Source organism: Daphnia pulex, chromosome 10, assembly GCF_021134715.1.
Source record: "Daphnia pulex isolate KAP4 chromosome 10, ASM2113471v1".
In the NCBI taxonomy this organism is placed as follows: Eukaryota; Metazoa; Arthropoda; class Branchiopoda; order Diplostraca; family Daphniidae; genus Daphnia; species Daphnia pulex.
Window position 1 is genome coordinate 10,650,554 of NC_060026.1, and position 19,364 is coordinate 10,669,917.

At 39.8% G+C, this 19,364-nt stretch overlaps 1 protein-coding gene across 5 annotated transcripts in view; it reads left to right on the forward strand.

Annotated features, from left to right (window-relative positions):
• The first annotated feature begins 6,269 nt into the window (after positions 1 to 6,269).
• Positions 6,270 to 19,364, forward strand: part of LOC124205025 (protein single-minded-like) — a 47,323-nt gene continuing 34,228 nt past the window's right edge. Inside the window, exons 1-2 of one of the 5 annotated variants that reach the window (XM_046602306.1) lie at positions 6,270 to 7,104; positions 14,913 to 15,094. In XM_046602306.1, the coding sequence (XP_046458262.1) occupies positions 7,079 to 7,104; positions 14,913 to 15,094 (208 nt within the window). In that variant the 5' untranslated portion in view covers positions 6,270 to 7,078. Of the gene's footprint in view, positions 7,105 to 14,407; positions 14,692 to 14,711; positions 15,095 to 19,364 lie in introns of those variants that run through there. The other 4 variants (XM_046602305.1, XM_046602303.1, XM_046602307.1 and 1 more) reach the window with 4 other exon arrangements.

Below are 19,364 nucleotides of genomic sequence, written 5' to 3' on the forward strand. Positions count from 1 at the left end.
TCTCTTTTTTCTTTTTATCACAGGGACGTCGTGATAAAAAAGAAAAACGGGTTCTTATTTCGTCTATTAGTATGGGAAAAAATCGGCTGGGAAAACGAAAAATTCAATCTAATGTATAGACTCCATCATTCATATTTAAAAGATCCGAGAGCGCGTAGATTTTCAAGAAAAATCGAGCGATATCAATATAACAAAAACCCCCAACCAACAAAAAAGGATAAAAAGGGAGAGAGAGAGAGATGAATGTCTCAAACCACACGGAGCTAGCTCACCCAACAAAATAAATAAAAATAAAAAGGAGAAATACACACACACGAACGATCGATTGTCTTAATAATAATAAAGAAATCGAGTGCTGTGCGTGGAATGAAGTCGGACGGGAACAGAATGGGGCGCTCCGGCATCCCACCACCAGTTTTCATGAGAGACTTTTTCTATGAGCTGCTGTAGCCTTGATCTATTAATCAAGTCAATTATAAAACATACTGCTGTTCTATCTCTATAATATCCTATAGATGCTGCGCATAGAGCGGGTGATAACCGGTTGTTTAATGGGTTATACGTCGAATTTATACACACACACGCATAGGAGACCGTTTCAGCCGCCCTGTAACGACCGTCGTCGGGATCGAACATTGTTTAATCGAGAAGAAAATAATAACAATGAATGTTAAACAAACAAACAAAAAATCGGCGGGTGTGGGAGGAGCGAAATCAAACAACAAAAAAACTGATCGAAGCTGCGATCAAAGATAAAAAGAATAAGCCATGGGGAATATAAAGGAAAAAAAAAAACAATATAATCCTTTTCGTTTTTTTTTCGGGAGAAGAATATAATTACGTCGGGAAAAAAAAAAGAAAAAGGACCAGATGGGGGGAAGGCTCATTAACTGCCCAGCATTCGTTACATCACGGCCTCGTCATGATATTCGCGGGCTGTTGGCGAAGCTGAAAGGAGTACCGGGTTCTCCTGTTCTAAAATACACCAGTTTTCTGATTCTTTTCTCTTATAGCTTGATTGTGTTTTTTAAAATATAAAACAAACACAAAAAGAAGAGCACAAGAAAACGGGAAGACAAGGGAGGGGATCGACGATCAATGGCCAAACTTCTGACTGATGCATTCACGCGAGGCATTCCATCAAAGCCTGCACAAATTCCAATCCATTTCTTTCTTCTTATATTCTTTCCAGAGTATTATAAACGATTTCAGCGCTTGATTACGATTCCCGTTTTCTCTTTGGCTGGATGTATATACTACGCTGCAGTCCCTCCGTTTTCACCCGAGCTAAGAAAAAATGTTATGCAACACACAAAAGACACGGTTCTTCATTTTTTGATGGCCTGTCCATATAGGCCCATTGTGTGTGTTTTGTACCGATAACAATTCAAAATAAGGAAAAAGATGAAACATAAAAGGCGGGAATGTTTTATTTTTTGAATGCCCGTTGATGACGTGTGAAGGTCTTGGTGCTGTTGGCTATAAGATCGCGTTGTTTTGTTGATCAAGCAGAGCAAGCAAAGCCGTTCCCGGATGTTGATGGCCGTCAGCTCTAAGGCAAAAACGCAAGCGCAGCCAAAATGTATATCCCAAGACCATCACATACACCCAACCCACTCCCACACAGACTATCGGTTGAGCTCGCCCATATACGATCAGATGAATAAATAATCCAATGATATATAAATTCAAGACATATTTCGAGGGGGAAACCCAAAATATTCAACAGACAAATTCGATTGTTCAATTTATCTCAGTTTTTATTTGGGCGTCACAAAAGGCAATACAAAAAAAAATTGTCCTCAATTATAAAGTGTTGGAAACGTCTGACATTGTAGCGGATAAAGCAGAGCAACTGTCGAATATAATAGCCCGACGAGTTCTATATAAAGTCAAAAAGAAAGTTGGAGCTTTTAATAGTTCTTAAAAAACAGTCTACGAATAGTAAAGAAATAAACCAAAGAGAATAACAGAGTTCCATTCTCTGCTGTCACAAGTAAGCCCAGACGCCCAGCAGAAAGTCACAGAAGAAGAAGAAGTTCAGATCAATGATCATTTCAATGCAACAATAGGTCAGAAAAGAACAAGGAACTATCCGCAACCAGCTCGACCGGATCCGGTATAGTCATTGCTCAACTTTGAATTTCCCGGTAATTCGCGATTCGACGAAGATCATCAGCGAGCAGCAGGAAACAAGAACCACCGAATAATAAAAGGAGGAAACGAGGCTGTGAGTAGATACCAACCTGTTAGTCCATCTCACCAGGTTCGACTGGTTTGAATAATATAATCTCCAAGTGCAATGCTCCGCTCTTCTCATCAACATCCGAGACCATCACACTATTGCTGATCCGCGTCGATGCTTGATTTATATATTTGATCCAGTCGTCCAACACTCCAATAAATATTATATATATTCAGGTTGTTTGTGTATATTATAAGAGGGCGAGTGACTTGGGTTTTTTTATTATTATCAGTTCTTCTTCCTCTTCCTACTTGTATTCCGTTTTCTTTCCGTTTGATTGTGCAGCTGCTTTTTTTTCGTAACGGTCTCTTAAGCCGGACTCTGCTGCTGCTGTTGTTGTTGTTGCTGCTGCAAAAAATATATACGTACCTATACATACACTACATGGTAAATATTTTTGTAAATAAATTTCCGTTTCATTTTATTTCTTAAGATTCTTAGAGCAACTTGAAAATAATAAATATGGTAGCCTATAGCTGCTTATCTTTTTTTTTTTAACTTTGGACTCTTTTATTCTCCCCCCCAATCCGCGTCCGTCCGCATCCATCCGTCCGGCCGTCTCCACCTCGTTGAACACCAAAAAGGAAAGAAGTGAAGAAATGGCCACAATAAAAATATAGAGACGACGACGACGACGGGAATATGAAGCTGAAATAACGCGCAGTGTCAACAAATAAATAAATAAATATATAAATAGAGAGAGATGCGGTAACAAATTCACTTAGCATATAATAGCGTCAAAAATAAATAATGCAATATAATAATATACAAGCGCCCGGTGCATTTTACATTTTGAAAATAGTTGTGTGCTGCTGCTGCTGGTGATGGGTGTAATAATAATGGAAGGAAAATATGTATATACGCGTACACATATAGCTCTACCACCACCATATACTTCAATGTCCAAATGGAAAAATCTGTTGTGCTGGAGAGGAACGTCCGGTTTCAACTTTCTAATGAAACGCCGTAAAAAGAAGAAGAATGGAAAGACGTGGGAGCCACTCGCTGATGGAATTATATAAGCCTTTTCTTGTTTTTTTGTTTTTCTTACCTTAAACATTTTATAGACTCTTTTTATATTTTTTATTATTTCAATTTTCTCCTCGCAGCGCAAATAGAGAGATGAAAACTCTACACACACGTCTAAAAGAAAAGGAGGAAAAAAGAGACACGTCGTTTCTAGAGATCTCGACATTTGTCTGACATTTCTTTCTTTCTCTATAAGGTCAAGGGACCCCCTTCTTTTTTTCTGATTTTATATATTACATATTTATAATTCAGTGGAGAAATCAGGGAATCTGATCTGAATGCGGACAAGAAGCAAAAAGGAGCTCTAGACGAGCCTCTCTTTTTTTCTTTCCAGCTATAGCTCTCTATAGCTATAGCTCTCACTCAATCTAACGTATAGAGCATGTACATAAAAGCATCTGGGAGTGTTTCGTTTGTTCAGGCATTTGAGTGCTATACAGCAGCCAGCAGCCCAGCCAGTTCCAGTGGTGTGTAGTCGCGGCCATCCGGCAGCAGCCCGTCGCTGCGTTGTTGTTGTTGTTGTTGTTGTGTGTGACTTTTCGAATATAAAAAGCCAAAAAAGAAGAAGAAGAAGAAGAAGGAAAAGATAAGAGCCAGCCATAATGGAAGGGAAAACGGTAGCTTCAGTGGCCCTTTCTTATTCCCTTCTTTTCTTTCTCCTCCAATATATTTATTTTAAGGGCAAGAAATCTCTAGACGTTTTGAATAGTCCATCAAGCACCTTTCCTTCAATTTCATCTCTCCTTTTTTCCTCCTTTCAGACCGTACAAAAGAAGAAGAAAAAAAAAAGGATAGTAGAGAGAGATCTTATCAATCGGAAATTAATCATCAATGGGAAAGAAATAAAGAATAAAATCCTTGCGACGCGACTATACCGGCGACGATGGACCAACTATGAAGGTATAAAAAATAAAAGGGGGTCGAGTAGCAGAGTCAGACTGCTATGTGTATATTTGTATGTATGTATATACTTATGTAACAATGCCCATCTGGTCTACATCGATTCCTTTTTTTTTTTATTTGGCTCCTTCCAATTGACAAGCAGCCGAAGGAATATGATAATCATCATCATCATCATCTCAGGGAGGGGATATGCTGGATGGAGAACGCCGAGCTGTTATAGACGTTACACACAGGCAAAAGGCAGCACACACACACACACATTGTGTAACGCTGCGCGATTAAATATAGAGTTTTGAATTTCCAGCTGGAGGCGTTCGACTAAAAGAAGAAGAAGAAAAAAAAGGGTTTAATTTAAAATTCTTTTCATTTCTTTCTTTCTTTTTAGAAGAAGAAGAAAAAAAAGAAGAGAGAGGTTAAATTTACTGTGCAGTTGCTGCTGGTGGTGATGCCAGAACCTGTGATTATCTGATATATCGCATTAGATCCATCCGGCAATGATTATATATATACGCACTCAAAGACAGTTAGTGTTGCTGCTGCTATCCCCCCACTCTTATTCGTTCTTGTACATATCCATCCGAATTGACGATGATACAACTCACTGGCTGGATTTCCTTACACATACAACGTGAATATTAGTGTGCATATCGTACGGTACTGTGCGTTTCTCCAATAGCTGGAGGCACAATTCTAATAGTCGTCTCTAATGTCCAGTGTTCGCTATGGATTCACGCCGCATTGATTGGCGATGACATAGAAAAGCAACTAACAAGTCGCCGGTGAGAAATGAGAAATAATCCTATGCGCATCAGCCGAGTCAATTATATACTCTAGACGAGAGACGAAACATTTTTATTTAAAAAAAAGCGACGATACGAAATGAAAGAACTCGTTTCCCTTTCATCATTCCGCTGCTGCTGCTGTGTGTATCCCGTAGGAGTGTCACTTTCCCATGGTATTTCTTTCAGCTCGTCCCTATCAAAACTGACCGACTGAATATATGCCATGCTGTAGGTGCATTTGGGGGCTTTTTGATTCGTTTCTAATAGACGAAGCGCAGCATTGTTGAATGTGATCAATTCTCTCCCTTTTTCTTTGATATTTTTGTCTTGAGTGTTTTGTTTGACGGGACAGGAGCAGCAGGAGCAGACAGCCTAAAAGAGCTAGTCAATGTCTCAATTTTTCTGTCCATTTTCGGTGGCTCCTTTTTTTCATTTCTCCAGCGCGTCGCCTTTCGTCTGTAACATATATATCTAGCGGATGCCAGAGACACACATCTATACACTTATCGTATACCAATTAAAATTTATGAGCGGGGATATCCAAAGGAGAAAAAACGAATGTCGACTGGCGTCATTCCTCTGTCTGTATGGACGATACACACATTCAACCGAGAGAGAAGCTCAAGTTCCACTATATTAAAATTGCGCATTCCTCGAATAGTTTTTCGATTCATTTGCGCATTTGATTCTCGGAGTAAAAACTTCAAAATTCCTCGACCAAATTGCTTTTGAATTCGCCTTTTTTTTCCACCTTTTTTACGAGAGACCGTTTTAGAAGGAAAATAGGCGGGTCGAGTGTATATAGAGTTTTTAATGGATGGCTTCCGAATTGGGTTCCAGGTTTTAGCGCAGCGTCGAGGTGTATATCTATCGTCTATACCTACGTATATATAAATGTGTATCACATATATATATAGAGCTAGCGGAGCGGAACAATGCTCTTTATTTATACATCCTAAGAGTTCATCGGTCAAAGTTCAAAAGCAAGTAGTAGTAGCTTATAGAGTAGTGTTATTATTATTATTATTATTAATATATTTACCGTAGATTGGAACGAAGCGAATTTGTTTTTTTCTTCTTCTTCTTCTTCTTCTTTTTCGTAGGACAGAATAAGAGGAGAAAGCCGCCGCTAGGTGCCTCTCTTCAGGCCAAAAAGAGACAGTCAAGGGAAAATGGGTGGGCGCTACACACAAACCCACACCGTCTCTCTTTTTTCCACAATTTTTATTTTTTGTTATTTTCTTCTTCTCCTTCCTATCCTTCTCTCTCTCTCTCTCTCTCTCTATACACACACACACCACCAGTAGAGAGAGGTAACTGTTAAGTGGCTCTTACCTGAGTCGGGAACTCTCCAGTCGACCGGGCTGCTCCGTCCGAGACGGAACCTCCCCCAACCCCGTCGTACCCTATTTGAAAAAATTTGTCTCATTCAAAATCTCCCGAAAAAGTTTTGTTTTAGTTTTCCAAAAATTCACGCAATTTTTTTTCCCGACCCAGGTGTTTCCCCCCATAGTTTTTGATCAACCCAAAAGTGTTGCGTTCCCGATTTATTTTTGATTTCGGCCCCCCTTGCCTCTCTATCATATTATATACCACCTACACCGCAAAAATATTCCGCCGGTAGTTTGTGTCGTTGGACTGCCATTTTATTATTTTTTCATTTCGAATTTTTTTCAAAAAGTTGTTTTTCACTCAGTGCCGTGCCAGTCCCCACACAAAGACTGTAAATCGCAATCTATTTCGTCTGGGGTTTTTTTATTTTATTTTATTTTCTTCTTCTACTTCATTGGGGTCGTAATCGGAGGGAGGAAGAAGGAAAAAAACAAATCCGGAGGCTATACGACGACGTCGACGACGCCGGCGACCATCAACCCCCCCATCAAATTGTTGTTTTTCGTTGTTTTTGTTTCTTCTGCTGCCAGTTTGTTGTGACTGTTGTATCAAAAGGAGAAATTTGAAGAGAGAGACCAGCAGCAGCAGTACACAACAAATAGAAAAAGACTAAATAATAATCATCATAATAACGACCAGAAGAAAAGAAGAAGAAGAAGAACAACAAGCGAAAAAATAAAAAGGGGGGAAGAAGAGATTCAGCTACGGGAGTTCGTTTCTATTACCGATGCAGGATATCATTCAAATGTGCAGGTCAGTCACGCTATCTAATTTAAAGAAAAGAGAGGAAGAAGCTGAAAAAAATCTTTTTCTTCTTCTTTCCTCTTATAAAAAGAAAAAATGTTAAATCGGACAACGCGCGTTAATTTAGTCGTTAAATGTCTCCGCGGCCAAACATTTCGATTTATCTATTTAACAAAAGCCGAGAAATTGCACAGATGGAAAATGTCTTTTGCCGACGGATATGTATCAATTTGGGGTCTATATTAGCCGACACAAGTGTTCAAAGTTGAATAACAACGTTGTCCTTTTAGAAAAGAGAATCATTTCACTCGAACGAAAACGGGAAGGAGATAAACATTTCATCTGCTTGTTTTTTATTTTTATTTTCCCTTTTATTTCGAGGGAGTTTTTTGGCGAAATCCACTATAGGAAAACTTTGAGACGGTGTAATGATATAGATGAATAACCGTCTCCTCCTTTTCTCTCTTGTGTGTGCGTATTATAAGCTAACATAGTATAACCAAAAAAATAAGGGAAATAATAACAAATAGGAACACTAAACGCAAACACAAGAGGCTCGCGCTCTGTTTGTTGTTTGCGTGAGTGTGTGTGAGTGTGTGTTGTGCACACACAAGAGGAGAATTTTTAGATCCGGGTTGCGTTCATTCTCTTCTTCTTCTGCTGCCCGTTTGTGTGTTGTATACACGTGTTGCCCGCCCAACTCCAGCAGGTTTTCGCATATATTTGGAAACGCAAAAATCCCAAAAATAATCAAAACTTTATTTTGTTTTTAAAAAACCAAAATTTTAAAGCGCCAAAAAATTTACTTTTCAAAAACTTATTTTTGGAAATCAATTTTTGGTGGTTTTTTATTGTAGGTTAGTTCTTTTATTAGCGCGCATAATGGTTAAGGCCAAAAGTGTCGTCGTCCTATAATAGGTATATAGAGTGAAATATACCCGAACTAGGCCGATGGATGATTGACGCCATCCGGCCGCGTGAATCGCCTAGAATCATTCCGGCGGACCGCGATTCGTCTCTCTCCCCCGCTGAATGTATTATACCGTTGGATAGAGGTATTATATATAGACTATATAATACCCCTTGCATTCGTATCAAAAACAAAAACAAAAAAGAATCAAGAAAAAGGAGAACACACACCTGAGAGAGAGAAGAGTCGGCTGGAAAAGCGAATAGAAAAAGTATAACGACACGATAAAGGAAAAAAATAGAAGAATCTTGCCGGTCTCGGTGGATAGAGAAGAAGGCGCAAGGTCGACATGAATGAACTGCAGCAAGAAGGAGAGACAGAGAGGGAGGGGGAAATGGTGGTCGCATTTAGTTTTAACGATCATATGCGAGTGAGTGAGTGAGTGAACGACTCGGATAGAGAGCGACGACGAGTATAGAAAGGAAAAAAGAAGAAGAAGGCGGAGGAGTTGATGTACATGGACGAAAAAATAGAAGGAAGGAAGACGAAGAAGAAAAAAGTTGATGGTAATTTGAATGAATGACCCGGACGCCAGCCCGGCTCACAGCACCGAACGAACGAAAGAAGAAGAAGAAGAAAAAAGCCGCACTGCGCTGCGGGCGACTTACACACATCGCCATCACGATGATGATGATGATGATGATGATAATTGAGGAGTACACACACACACACACACACACTCCAAACAGCACAATCCCATCATCGCTCTTAAGCTGTACACAGATCTACGTTAATATTTTTAACATTATTTGATTCATTTGAATTTCGCGCGTCGGGCTAATCTAAATTTTTCTCGGAAAAAAACTTAAAATGTCAAATTTAAAATGTCAATTGGGGAAAAAACACCAATGTGATATCGTGTCAAGTCATCAGTTGACTATTTACTATAGAAGATAAGCCGGGTGTTAAAGATAGAGAGGGGCCAGGGAGGGTTGTTTCTTGCGTGTAGTGACATGGAACACCGTGTGGGTCGTGCCGATCACGAGAGCAACTCAGCAGACGTATTTATTGGTTTTCTTTTCTTTTTTGTTAAATAGTCAATAAGTTGCTGTGAACGACAAAGTCTTATTTTCTGGGGAAGAAAAAGCCGCGGGCGTTCAAAGGAAATTAGCGCCACTTTTAAAAATAAGTGGCGAAATGGGACAGTTGTAGAAAATATAAATTTCGAAATGTAAATCGAATCAGGACTGTCAGAAAAAAGAGCCGACGCGACGTTTTGGGAAATAAATTTGATTTTCTACAAAAATGAAAACATTAGGGATGATGGATTTGACGACATTTATTCTTTTTCCAGATAGAGCCGTTATACTAGTGGTGGCAGGGTTCCAGAGTGCGTGTTGTTGTCCAGTCAAAAAGAATAACTGGGCCAGTTTCCGTTAAATGTCGACATTCACATAAATAACGACAAAAGAAAAAGTGGTGAAATAATAAGAAACAAACACAAAAGAATATAAAGGTGGAAAAAGGCGTTTTAATGGCCCATTTCCATGGAAACTATATTTATACATATATATATATATATATATGTACATACATATACTCTTTGTGTGCTGGGTGATGTAGGAATAGGTCAGTTTACAAGTTTATCGCATTATGCACGGACGTTCGATTGTCGGGAATGCGCCAGCAGACATTCATCCAGCGCGCATTATAAATGTCTCAAAACTGCGATTCGTTTCGATCGTTTTCCCCTTTTCTTTTTTTCTATTTTTCGCTTGTGTGTCCACGAATCTTTTTTCGGATATCTGAGCTCGTTTATTTTTGTAAAACTAGAAAAAGAAAAACATTTCATAATAATATTTATCAGGTTGACAGCGGTGGATAGCGAACGCGGGATGTTACGCAACGATTTTTTCCGTAGCGTTTAATGAGCGAAAGGTCTACGAAAATGAGTTGCCTAGGCAGGAGCAGCGTGAAAGTTGACAAGAGTTGCGTGTGCCTCTCTCTATTCATTTGAGAGGGAGGCCAGGTGATTGTCTTTTCTCTCTCATCCTGGCAAAAAAGAAAAGAAGCTGAGAGAGTCTCTCCGTATTTATTTATGTAGCTACACACACAGGTATATGTGTATGTGTTGTGCAGCATAGAGCCTATACACATATACAGGAGAGATATGAAGGGGTCGTGTGAAATTCACACACGCTCTCTCCATGACAGACAGACGGTCGGAGAGGATCCCGCGCATTTTGTATTCATCCCCGCAGTCCGTAAAATGAATAAGAGGAGCTCCGACAACTCTATACTCCGGTCGCATTACAAACCGACTAACATCTCAGCAGCACAGATATAATATACCTGTATACGTCTTTCTCTTTTTTTCTTCTTCTTTCTTTCTTTTTTCCCTGGCGCATCAGCGCTTGCAACGAGCTCAGCGAGTAATTATTTCAAGAAGAATCGTCTAATTCCTATCATTAAGAATAATGAGCCGATTCATTTGTGGAGTCTGGTTCATATATGCGCGCCTTTTTTTTATTTTTTTACTTTCCGTCTGTAATTTTTTATTAGTCCTTGTTCGAGTTTTTTTTCTCCCTTAATTTATTTCGTTCACATGTCTGTAAATATATGCGATTGTCTTTTGCCGAGTTTCCCAAAAATATTTCGAATACGCCCGCCGCCGACCGATATTTTGGCTGGCGCATTCCGGAAGTGTTGTTAGAGCACAGAGTTTGCTGTATAATATCATCGAACATTTCTTAGCTATATTATGTCTCCTGTCAAATTCGAGAGAAAACAATTTGCTCCGTCGAAAAGAATAATATCGCATCAAGAGACACTATTTTATATTGAAATTATTTTTTTTAAATAAATAATCGGCGTACCTTTCATCTTTTCTATTTAGTCCCTTTTGTTAAATGATGACAGAACGTATAGCATAAAGAAAAAGACACGACGGTTTTATTTCAATCGTGCGGGACATTGAAGCCGACTCGGTAGGTGTTCCGGGACAAACTGCGGGAATTTATCGGATAATATAATATAATATAATACAAAAACAACAACAAAAAACAAATATTGATATACAAACAAGAGTCGGGACGTCAGGCTCGAATGAATCCATCAGGCCAATAAGTTTCCCCCCTTGAAGCGATTTGCTTTTATTTGTTATCAATTTGCGATAATCCGTTTGTCGCAATCTGACACATCTCTTTTGCGCCAGCAACTTTGCTGTGATACCAACGAGACATTAAGGACAAACCAAACAAAAGCGTCGTCGGCTCCTTATTTATTTATTTATTTTTCTTTTCCCACTGTTTGTCGGTTCACCTTCGTCATCGTCTTTGTTTGTTATACTTACATGTGTAGGTACACGGGTAAAACTAGTTCGGCGGTGAACTGCTTGAGCGGTTGCTTCCGTATTATCTCTTCATGTTTCCCATGATATCGGAGGATAGACCGTAGCTAGAGAGACACATCAGCCCAGGAGGACAAGTATTATGCATAGCCCGCGTGTTTTCTCTCTTTTTGTTTCAACAAGAACGCAAAAAATCTGCTTTATTGTTTGACTCGTTTTTCTATTTATTATTTTATTTTTTGCTCACTCGAAAAGTTCGGCAACTGGTTTTTTGGTTTTTTGCCATAAGTGAACGACTTACGTCATCTCGAGAGTTTCTTTTGTTTGCTAGTCGCAGCAGGAACCAATGGGAAAGTCTTAAAACAAAAAAAACAAAAAAATATTTAAAAAAAACGAGGCCGATAGGAGACGAATGTCATCACGGTCCAGTCTACAACTGGCAAGGACGTTGACAGTTAGACGTTGACGTTAACAGACGGTTGCATGAAATTCTCCAGATTATCTATTCAGACTGGAATAGCTGGTCAGCAGCACAAGCAAATGGCCAAAAAAAATGAGACGAGTTATTATTATTAGTTGATTTCCTTTTGATGATTTGAATGCCAGCAGTTGGCACAGTGGTTATTAGAGAGAACGGACTGTTTGACCCCCTTTTTTACTTATTCTACCCCGGCTGGGCAAAAGGATATTATTATTATTATTATATAATGTGACTGTAGAATATCAAAACGACTGTCCGTACGTCTCTGCTGTTTTTTCGTCGTATAGGATATCTAAGAAAGAAGAAAGGTTTAACTAATCGTAATGTGATAATTAGCTCTAGCCATCACCAGCAAGAATATATTATAATAGAAGGCCTCTTAACGAGAGTCGCGCCCCATAGCCTGCTGCCCGTAATTAACTCTATCTCGGATAGATTCTTTTTCAACAGCCCAGCAAAATATAAGGCCTACATACATATAAGAGCGGACACACACACACCGGGGCTTCAATTTATCAACATGGAGAGTTCACATTGTATTTAATTGCGCAAGCGTCGTCGTCATTCCTTTTAGAGAGGAAGCGAAATGATTTACGGTTTCCCATATCTTTTGATGGCCCTTTTCTCTCTGCTTGATGCAGCAGTGTTGCAGTTTTGTGGAGAGCCGAGAGTGTATAAACGCATTTCAAAATGTATTAATAGATACTTGATAGAAGATGCAGTATAGCCTAGTATAGGTTCCTCGAAAAAACAAAAATGGAAAAGAATTAACTGGAAAAGAGTCAGCCGAAGAAGAGAAAGAATTCCTCAGGTTCCATTTAAACGGCTCCAATTTTCAACTTTTTTTTTCCTTTTACCGGTCACCTTTAAAAAAGAAGACGGCGCAAGGAAAGAATATATATATATACGATATATAAGAAGGAAAAAAGAAAAAAGAATGAAGTAACATTTTGTGGTCCACTTCCGGCGACGCTGGCGCAGACAGGGAGACCTTGTGGCCCAGAGCAACCCCGAAATAAGTTGGCTTCAGGGCTGAATTGCTCTACTATATAACCACCACCACCAGCTAGAGAGAGAGATGTTAGGTTGTTATCTTCTTCCAACTCTCCAAGGGAGAAACAAAAAAAGGTGGTGGTTATTATTAAGACTTGTCGCACCTTTTATTTTTATGTATAATGGACGTCTATACCCCCAGCACTCTCCTAGGTAGCAGCAACCAGTGTTATAGTGTCTATAGTAGTATAGTCTAACTAGCAACGTAGAGCTTTTTCCCCAAACGGCAATCGTCGTCCTGGTTCACCTGTGTGTGTGATGTCATTGCCCAAACTTATCAAACACCTGCAGAACTCGAATTCCGTTTAAAAGCAGAAAAAACAAAAAAACGGGAGAGATGATTATTTCTCTGGCGTTTTGGTTTTTGGCCGTCGCGAACGACCTCGACTTTTGCGATTAGGTAAAAATTGAGAGAGACCTTGTCTAGTAAACTGGTTTCATCCCCAACCATTTCATATTATTCCGACTGCGCGTTTAAATATATATACATACGTATATATTAAACAGCGCGTATGAAAACATATTGTTGAAATCACATCATAGGAATATTATATGTATATGTAAAAAAAAAGTGGGGGGGGGGGGGGGTGATAAGAATATATATATATACGTAAAGTAGAATGTCCGGAATGAGATCGATCATGCCGACAAAAGGGAATTTTGATATTCTCTTTTCTTTTCCTCTGTTGCATGTCCCTTACGATGGGGAATGCACTGCTACTACTGCTCCAGCTTATGTACCTTAGCAGAGAGAGGTAGTCGCTCAGCTGCCATAGAAAAGATTACGATTCGATAACCGTTTTAGCTACTGGTTGGTGGCATTTCTCTCCCATCATCATCTTTTCTGTCTCTTTTTTTTATTTTATTTTTTGAAAGAGAAAAAAAATAAATGCGGGAAAGAAAATCTGTCTAATGGCTATTATTCCTTTCGGTTTTTTACTGGAACCATTTCAATTGCCAATGGCTCAAGTCGTCAACTTCTTCTTCTTCTTTTGAGTTTTTTTCTTTTTACGACCACCGTGCACCTCTGACCAAAAGGATCATCATCCCATTTTTATTATTGTTTCCCGAAATGAAAGAAAAACGTCACTAGAGTGCTGCAATGAGACTCTCTTTATTTCCCCTTTTCTTCTTCATTGCTTGATGGAATGGGCTCGTAAAGTCAACGGAGTTAAAAAACCTACAACAACAACAACAACAACATATGACGAGAGCTCCGGAAAATGTTGTTGGACTTTTTTTTTTCTGTTGTTGTTCGTTTTTACCCCCGTCTTTATTGCGTTCGTCTCTCTGATTGTGTTGATTATAATGACAATCATAATAATAAAAAAACTAAACAAGAAAAACAGACAAAAAAGAGACAAAAATTAGGAAAGAGGGGAAATGCTTTACGACGTATCGTATCGTCGTCGTCGTCGTTGGTCGTTGGGCAAATAAGTGCGCCAGCGAACTGATGAGTGAACTTTCGGGATTTTGATGACACGGGCTGTGGCCTCCCTCTTCCTGTTCCTCAGCAATTTTACCGAGGGAACTTCTTTGAGAGTTGATTTATTGTTCTTGAACTGCGCGCGCTTAAAAACGTAAACAAGAAAACAAAAGAAAACCAAAAACAATCATCTTTTTCGTCTGCTGGCTCATCTCCACATGGTGGATTCTGGGTTTCTTTTTATAACTGGATCGTTTTTTACTTTTTTCCCCTGTTGCTCTGCGAATAAATTCGGCAATATCTCTGTCGTGATCTCGACGTGTGTTATTGATTTATACTCTCTTCGGGAAATTGTTCATCAATGAAATATTCTAGAGGTATAGAAAAACAAACGAACGAGTATATGGCATGATGGGCCCACCACCGTAGAAGGATGGTTTGCCTCGCTTTCGTCGGTTGGAATCTCCTAGTCATTAGTGAATTGATTTTATTGTGCATTATCATTAACAGCTTTCCTCATTTCAGGTTGTTGTGTCCCGAATTGGATTGTGGGCCATCTCATTCATCACCTTTTCCTTTTTTATATATTCTTTAGCAGCTTCGATGCCAGCAAGTCGACCAAGGGGGCCAGCAAGCTGCGCCGTGACCTGATCAACACAGAGATAGGTCACCTGCGAGACCTGCTCCCCTTGCCGGCCTCAACACGCCAGCGCCTGTCCCAGCTGCAGCTCATGGCCCTGGTGTGTGTCTACGTCAGGAAGGCCAACTACTTCCAGCAAGGTGAGAGAGAGCTCATCATCAGTGAAAGCTTTACATTATCAATGAAGTTTTAGTGTCACCACTGTCATGGGGGGAGAGAGAGTCTGTCAGAAGGGGTCGCAACCCCACTTTAACTCGAGTGGCAATCAACTACTGGCACCCTTTTGTCATCGTATATATGTACTACCCCCAGGTCTAGCCTTATACCTACTGTAAAAGGAATGATGAATCTCTCTCCACACTCGATGTGACAGCCCCCTCTTTACTGATTCCCTAACAAGCCAGGGTGGGTTTTTTTCTTCTTCTGGCCCGTCTCTTTTTTTGGGTTGTTGGAGGGAAGCAAATGCTGTGGCATTTCAGTTGGGGGGGCCACTTCATCAATTAAGAGGAGAAAAGGAGCCACACACACACACGCACAGACAAACGCCCGGTGTTGATTGTCTTTAAGCTTCAAGTATCCCGTAGAGCAAGTGCGCCGACCTCCCTTTAAGCTCGATGATGGAATACATTTAACAAAGAGAATGAAAAGAATAATAATAAAAAATAAAAAAGAGCCGAGAAAAAAAAAGAAATAAATCCCCTCGAGGGCTGGAATGTGCTTGTGTGTGTGTCTATAACATCAGCCAGGTGCTTTCGAGCTCGCCGTAGCTTTTTCTTGTTATATATATAATTTTGTATTCAAATCGTTCGAGAAGAAACATCCGGCCCGATCAAAAACACTCAAAGTTTTTCTATCTTTATTTTTTGAAAAAAAGAAAAACCTGTCGCCTCACTATTTTCCCGACATTGACGTTTCTCTCGAAGCGAAAAAGATTGCCGTTTCTTATCTCCATTTGCTTTTTTCGTTCGCGTTCATTCGCCTCCCGAATGAAAGGGTTATAGTATATACACTTGCGCAGCGTGAGAACTCTTAGTTTTTATAGGGGAGCAAATAAGCCAGAAGAGAAAAATAGTAGGAGGAGGAGAGGAGAAGGGGAGTTACTGAGAAGTAGGACAACCACCGAGAGAAGAACAACAACAACAACAACAAAAAAAGAGAATGAAAAAGTTTCGCTTTTCTTCACCTTTTTTTTTTGTTTTCTTCATTCTCTCTTCTTACTCCTTGATTCTTCTTATACTCCTCCATCGCTCTCTGGCCCATTGTGCAGCTAGTGGAGAATGATGTGTGTGCGTGCACCGGAGAAACAACAGCAGCAACAACCCAAAAAAATGTTGGAAAATAATTCGGCGCCACATTCTACCACCACAAAGTCATTAAGAGTCAATCTGGAAATGAGATCAGTTTTTCTTGGACGGCAATTGAAAATTAAGAATCCTTTGCCCGTCCTTTTTATTCTTCGTGCGTCCGATTGATATCAGCTGTATGGACCTTTTGATTTTTTCTTCCAAATTTTTGGCTGGGCTGGACTTGTAGGGCGATGGGCAACGGTTTTATGCACACGATAGAAGGTGCGTATCGTTTGTCGTTTGTCCAGTCCACATCGAAATGTATTATACAATTTATATTTATATACTGGATGGATAAGAGAGAGAGCTAGCCGTTCGTCCTATATGCGCTCGAGTGAATTCTGCCCACGTCACCCTTTGGGAGATATTAAATCACTATTATTATGAAAAGTTCTCAGGATGACTGGATGGATTTGATTCATCTTGAAGGATGACTAAGTTGAGCCGGGGCCAGCTCACAGGCCAGTCTGGTTGAATTCTATTTTTTTTTTCCTTTTGCCCCACTCATTTTTGTATTTTTTTTCTTCCGTCCTTCATTGGATAAAAAAGAATATAATGAAGCGCATCATCATCAAGCAGCACACCACGCAGCTTTACATAGCCAAGTCAGTGTGTAGAGAGAGATATGTAGTACTAGTATTGCTGCTGCTGCAGCAAAGCGGAGAGCTCGTTAAAATGAAATTAAGCCTTGGATTATCTTTTTTCGGCTTCGTATTATTATTATTATAATACTTCTTCTTCGTCTTCTTCTTCCAAGTAGTTTTTTGTTGTTGTTGTCTTGGTTTTGTCCCTTTTTTTTCTTCTTTTCTCTCGTCTTGTTTCGCTTTTATTTTTTTAATAGGTCACCACTGGGGCATTTCTTTCATTGTCGACATGGAAATGAAATGAAATGAATGGGCTAATGGCTTGAATTTCAATGGAGAGGGTCCTTCCTTGTTATTTTAGTGTCATCATCGACGTCTACGGGAGAGTCAGATTGGCAATCGATAATTTCAATAGGGAACACAGAGTCCTGGATGGAATTATGAGAGGATGGGGTAGGAGAAAAAGTTTTTTCGGGAAAAATAAAGAATGAAAGAAAGAAAAAAGAAAAAGAGAGAGAGAGTCCCATTGTTTTCTTGTGTACGCCGAGATAACGGGTGTTGTGTGGGTGGTCCCGCGGCGTACAATCACAAAGTCCTTCTTCTTCTTCTTGTTCGCCTTCGCGTTCATTTCTCCCGCCGAGTCTTGCGCCGAGCCAGGACGGTACGAATCGAGTAGAGATGTGGAGATGAAGAAGAAGAAGAAGAAGAGAGAAAAGGATAGAAAAAAAAATCATTTATTTGTTCAAGAATATTTGTATTTATATACTGTATAGTATATATAGTATATAGGTATATGTATATCTATAATATAGGAGAGGGAGGGAGAGATGGCGGCAACCGCAACAGCGGCGGCGGCGTATCAATGGCGAATCAATATTCCATGGGGGGGTCTCTCTCTGCCTTTTTGCCTTTCACTCCGTGTGTCCGCGTTTGTATCTATTTTGTAAGATGACAAGATCCCACGCTTGTCTCTCTGTCCCGCTGCATCAAACAAACAATGGCGACGCACACACAGCCAACCTCTTTGGGGATAGCAAGAAGAAGAAGACGCCGAACCGTTTCCCTGTGTTAAGATATAACATGCTTCAGCTTCACGCAGCACAGAGAAGAAAAAAAAGACAAAAACAAAACAGAAAAAGGGGGACATTTTGAGATATTTAAATGGAAAAGAAAGACCGCGCGACTCTTGAGGGGAAGACGGGACCGGTCGACCGGAAAAAACAAACAAACGAAAATCAAAGAAAACAAAACGATCGATTGATTATGTTGCGATGAAATCACCCGAACAAACGGGGAGGGTGACACACGAAAATTTTTGTTTCTAAATTTATTTATTTGAAATTTTTTATCGATTGGGAAATATCGTTCAAATAGGAAGAAGAAGAAGCCGGTGGTGAGAAAGAAGAAAAGAAAAAGATAGATCGTCTACAACACACACACAGAGAGACCGAGGGGTTTTAGGGGGCAGTGACGTCTCTATCGATCAAATCATTTCCACTTGAAGGCATTAGAAAGAAATGTACGTCTCGCACATTTTTTTTTTAACGGAGGAGGGGGGGGATAATAGTTGACTAGGCACTACTACTACCGAGCTGCTATATACACGTCATTCTTTTCTCTCCTTAATGTATGCGACGTGTGCTTATAAAGAGTCCAGGTACCTCCCACTTTTTCCCTTGTTCGGGGTTAGCTCTTCGGCAGTGATTAGCTCAAGGTAGAAATGCGGATAAAGAAGAAGAAGAAGAAGAAGAAGCCCAGTGATTCATTGGATTCCTTCTTTTCCTACCCCAGCGATAATCGCCATCATAGGCAAAGAGTAGCTCAATGAGCGACTTGACTCTTCTCCCAGAAATGGGAGGAGTAGGAACTGTTCCACCGGTTGGACAGCAGCAGCAGCAGCAGCGGAGAGAACCCCACGAGGAAATGATAGACTTGCTCCATCTTATTGCCCGGCTCGATAAATCAATGGCCCTTTTTTTTCTCTCTTTTTCTTTTATAGCTATCCTTCTTCTTTTGTGATAAGTGCCACTTGTTGAATTACGAAACTTTTAAGAGAAAGAAGACGGTTCAAAACGATCAAACTCTTACGGTACAGAGAGAAATGGTAATATATATAGTACTACTACTATATTTATCAAAGGTATAGTAAGAAAGAAAGAAGACAAAAAATCCTTCTGAAGTAGCCCCCTTTCGCTCCGTAGCCCACTGGTTCACCTGATGGATGAAGATGGATCCGTGATCGTTCTTTTGAGACTTGAAGAACCCCAGAATAAGTTACACGGCCATTTATTATTGTTATTATTATTTCTTTTCAAACGCACGGCTATAGAAATTGAAGGCCACCATATATTCTGCTGAGCTCCTTTATAGTAACAAAAAAGTGGATGATTTATCGAACTATTGTTGTGAAGGATATGCGCTATCAATATTCACAATGTTCTAGATGTTGTTTTTTGGTTTCTTTTTTGGTTTTTCTTGAT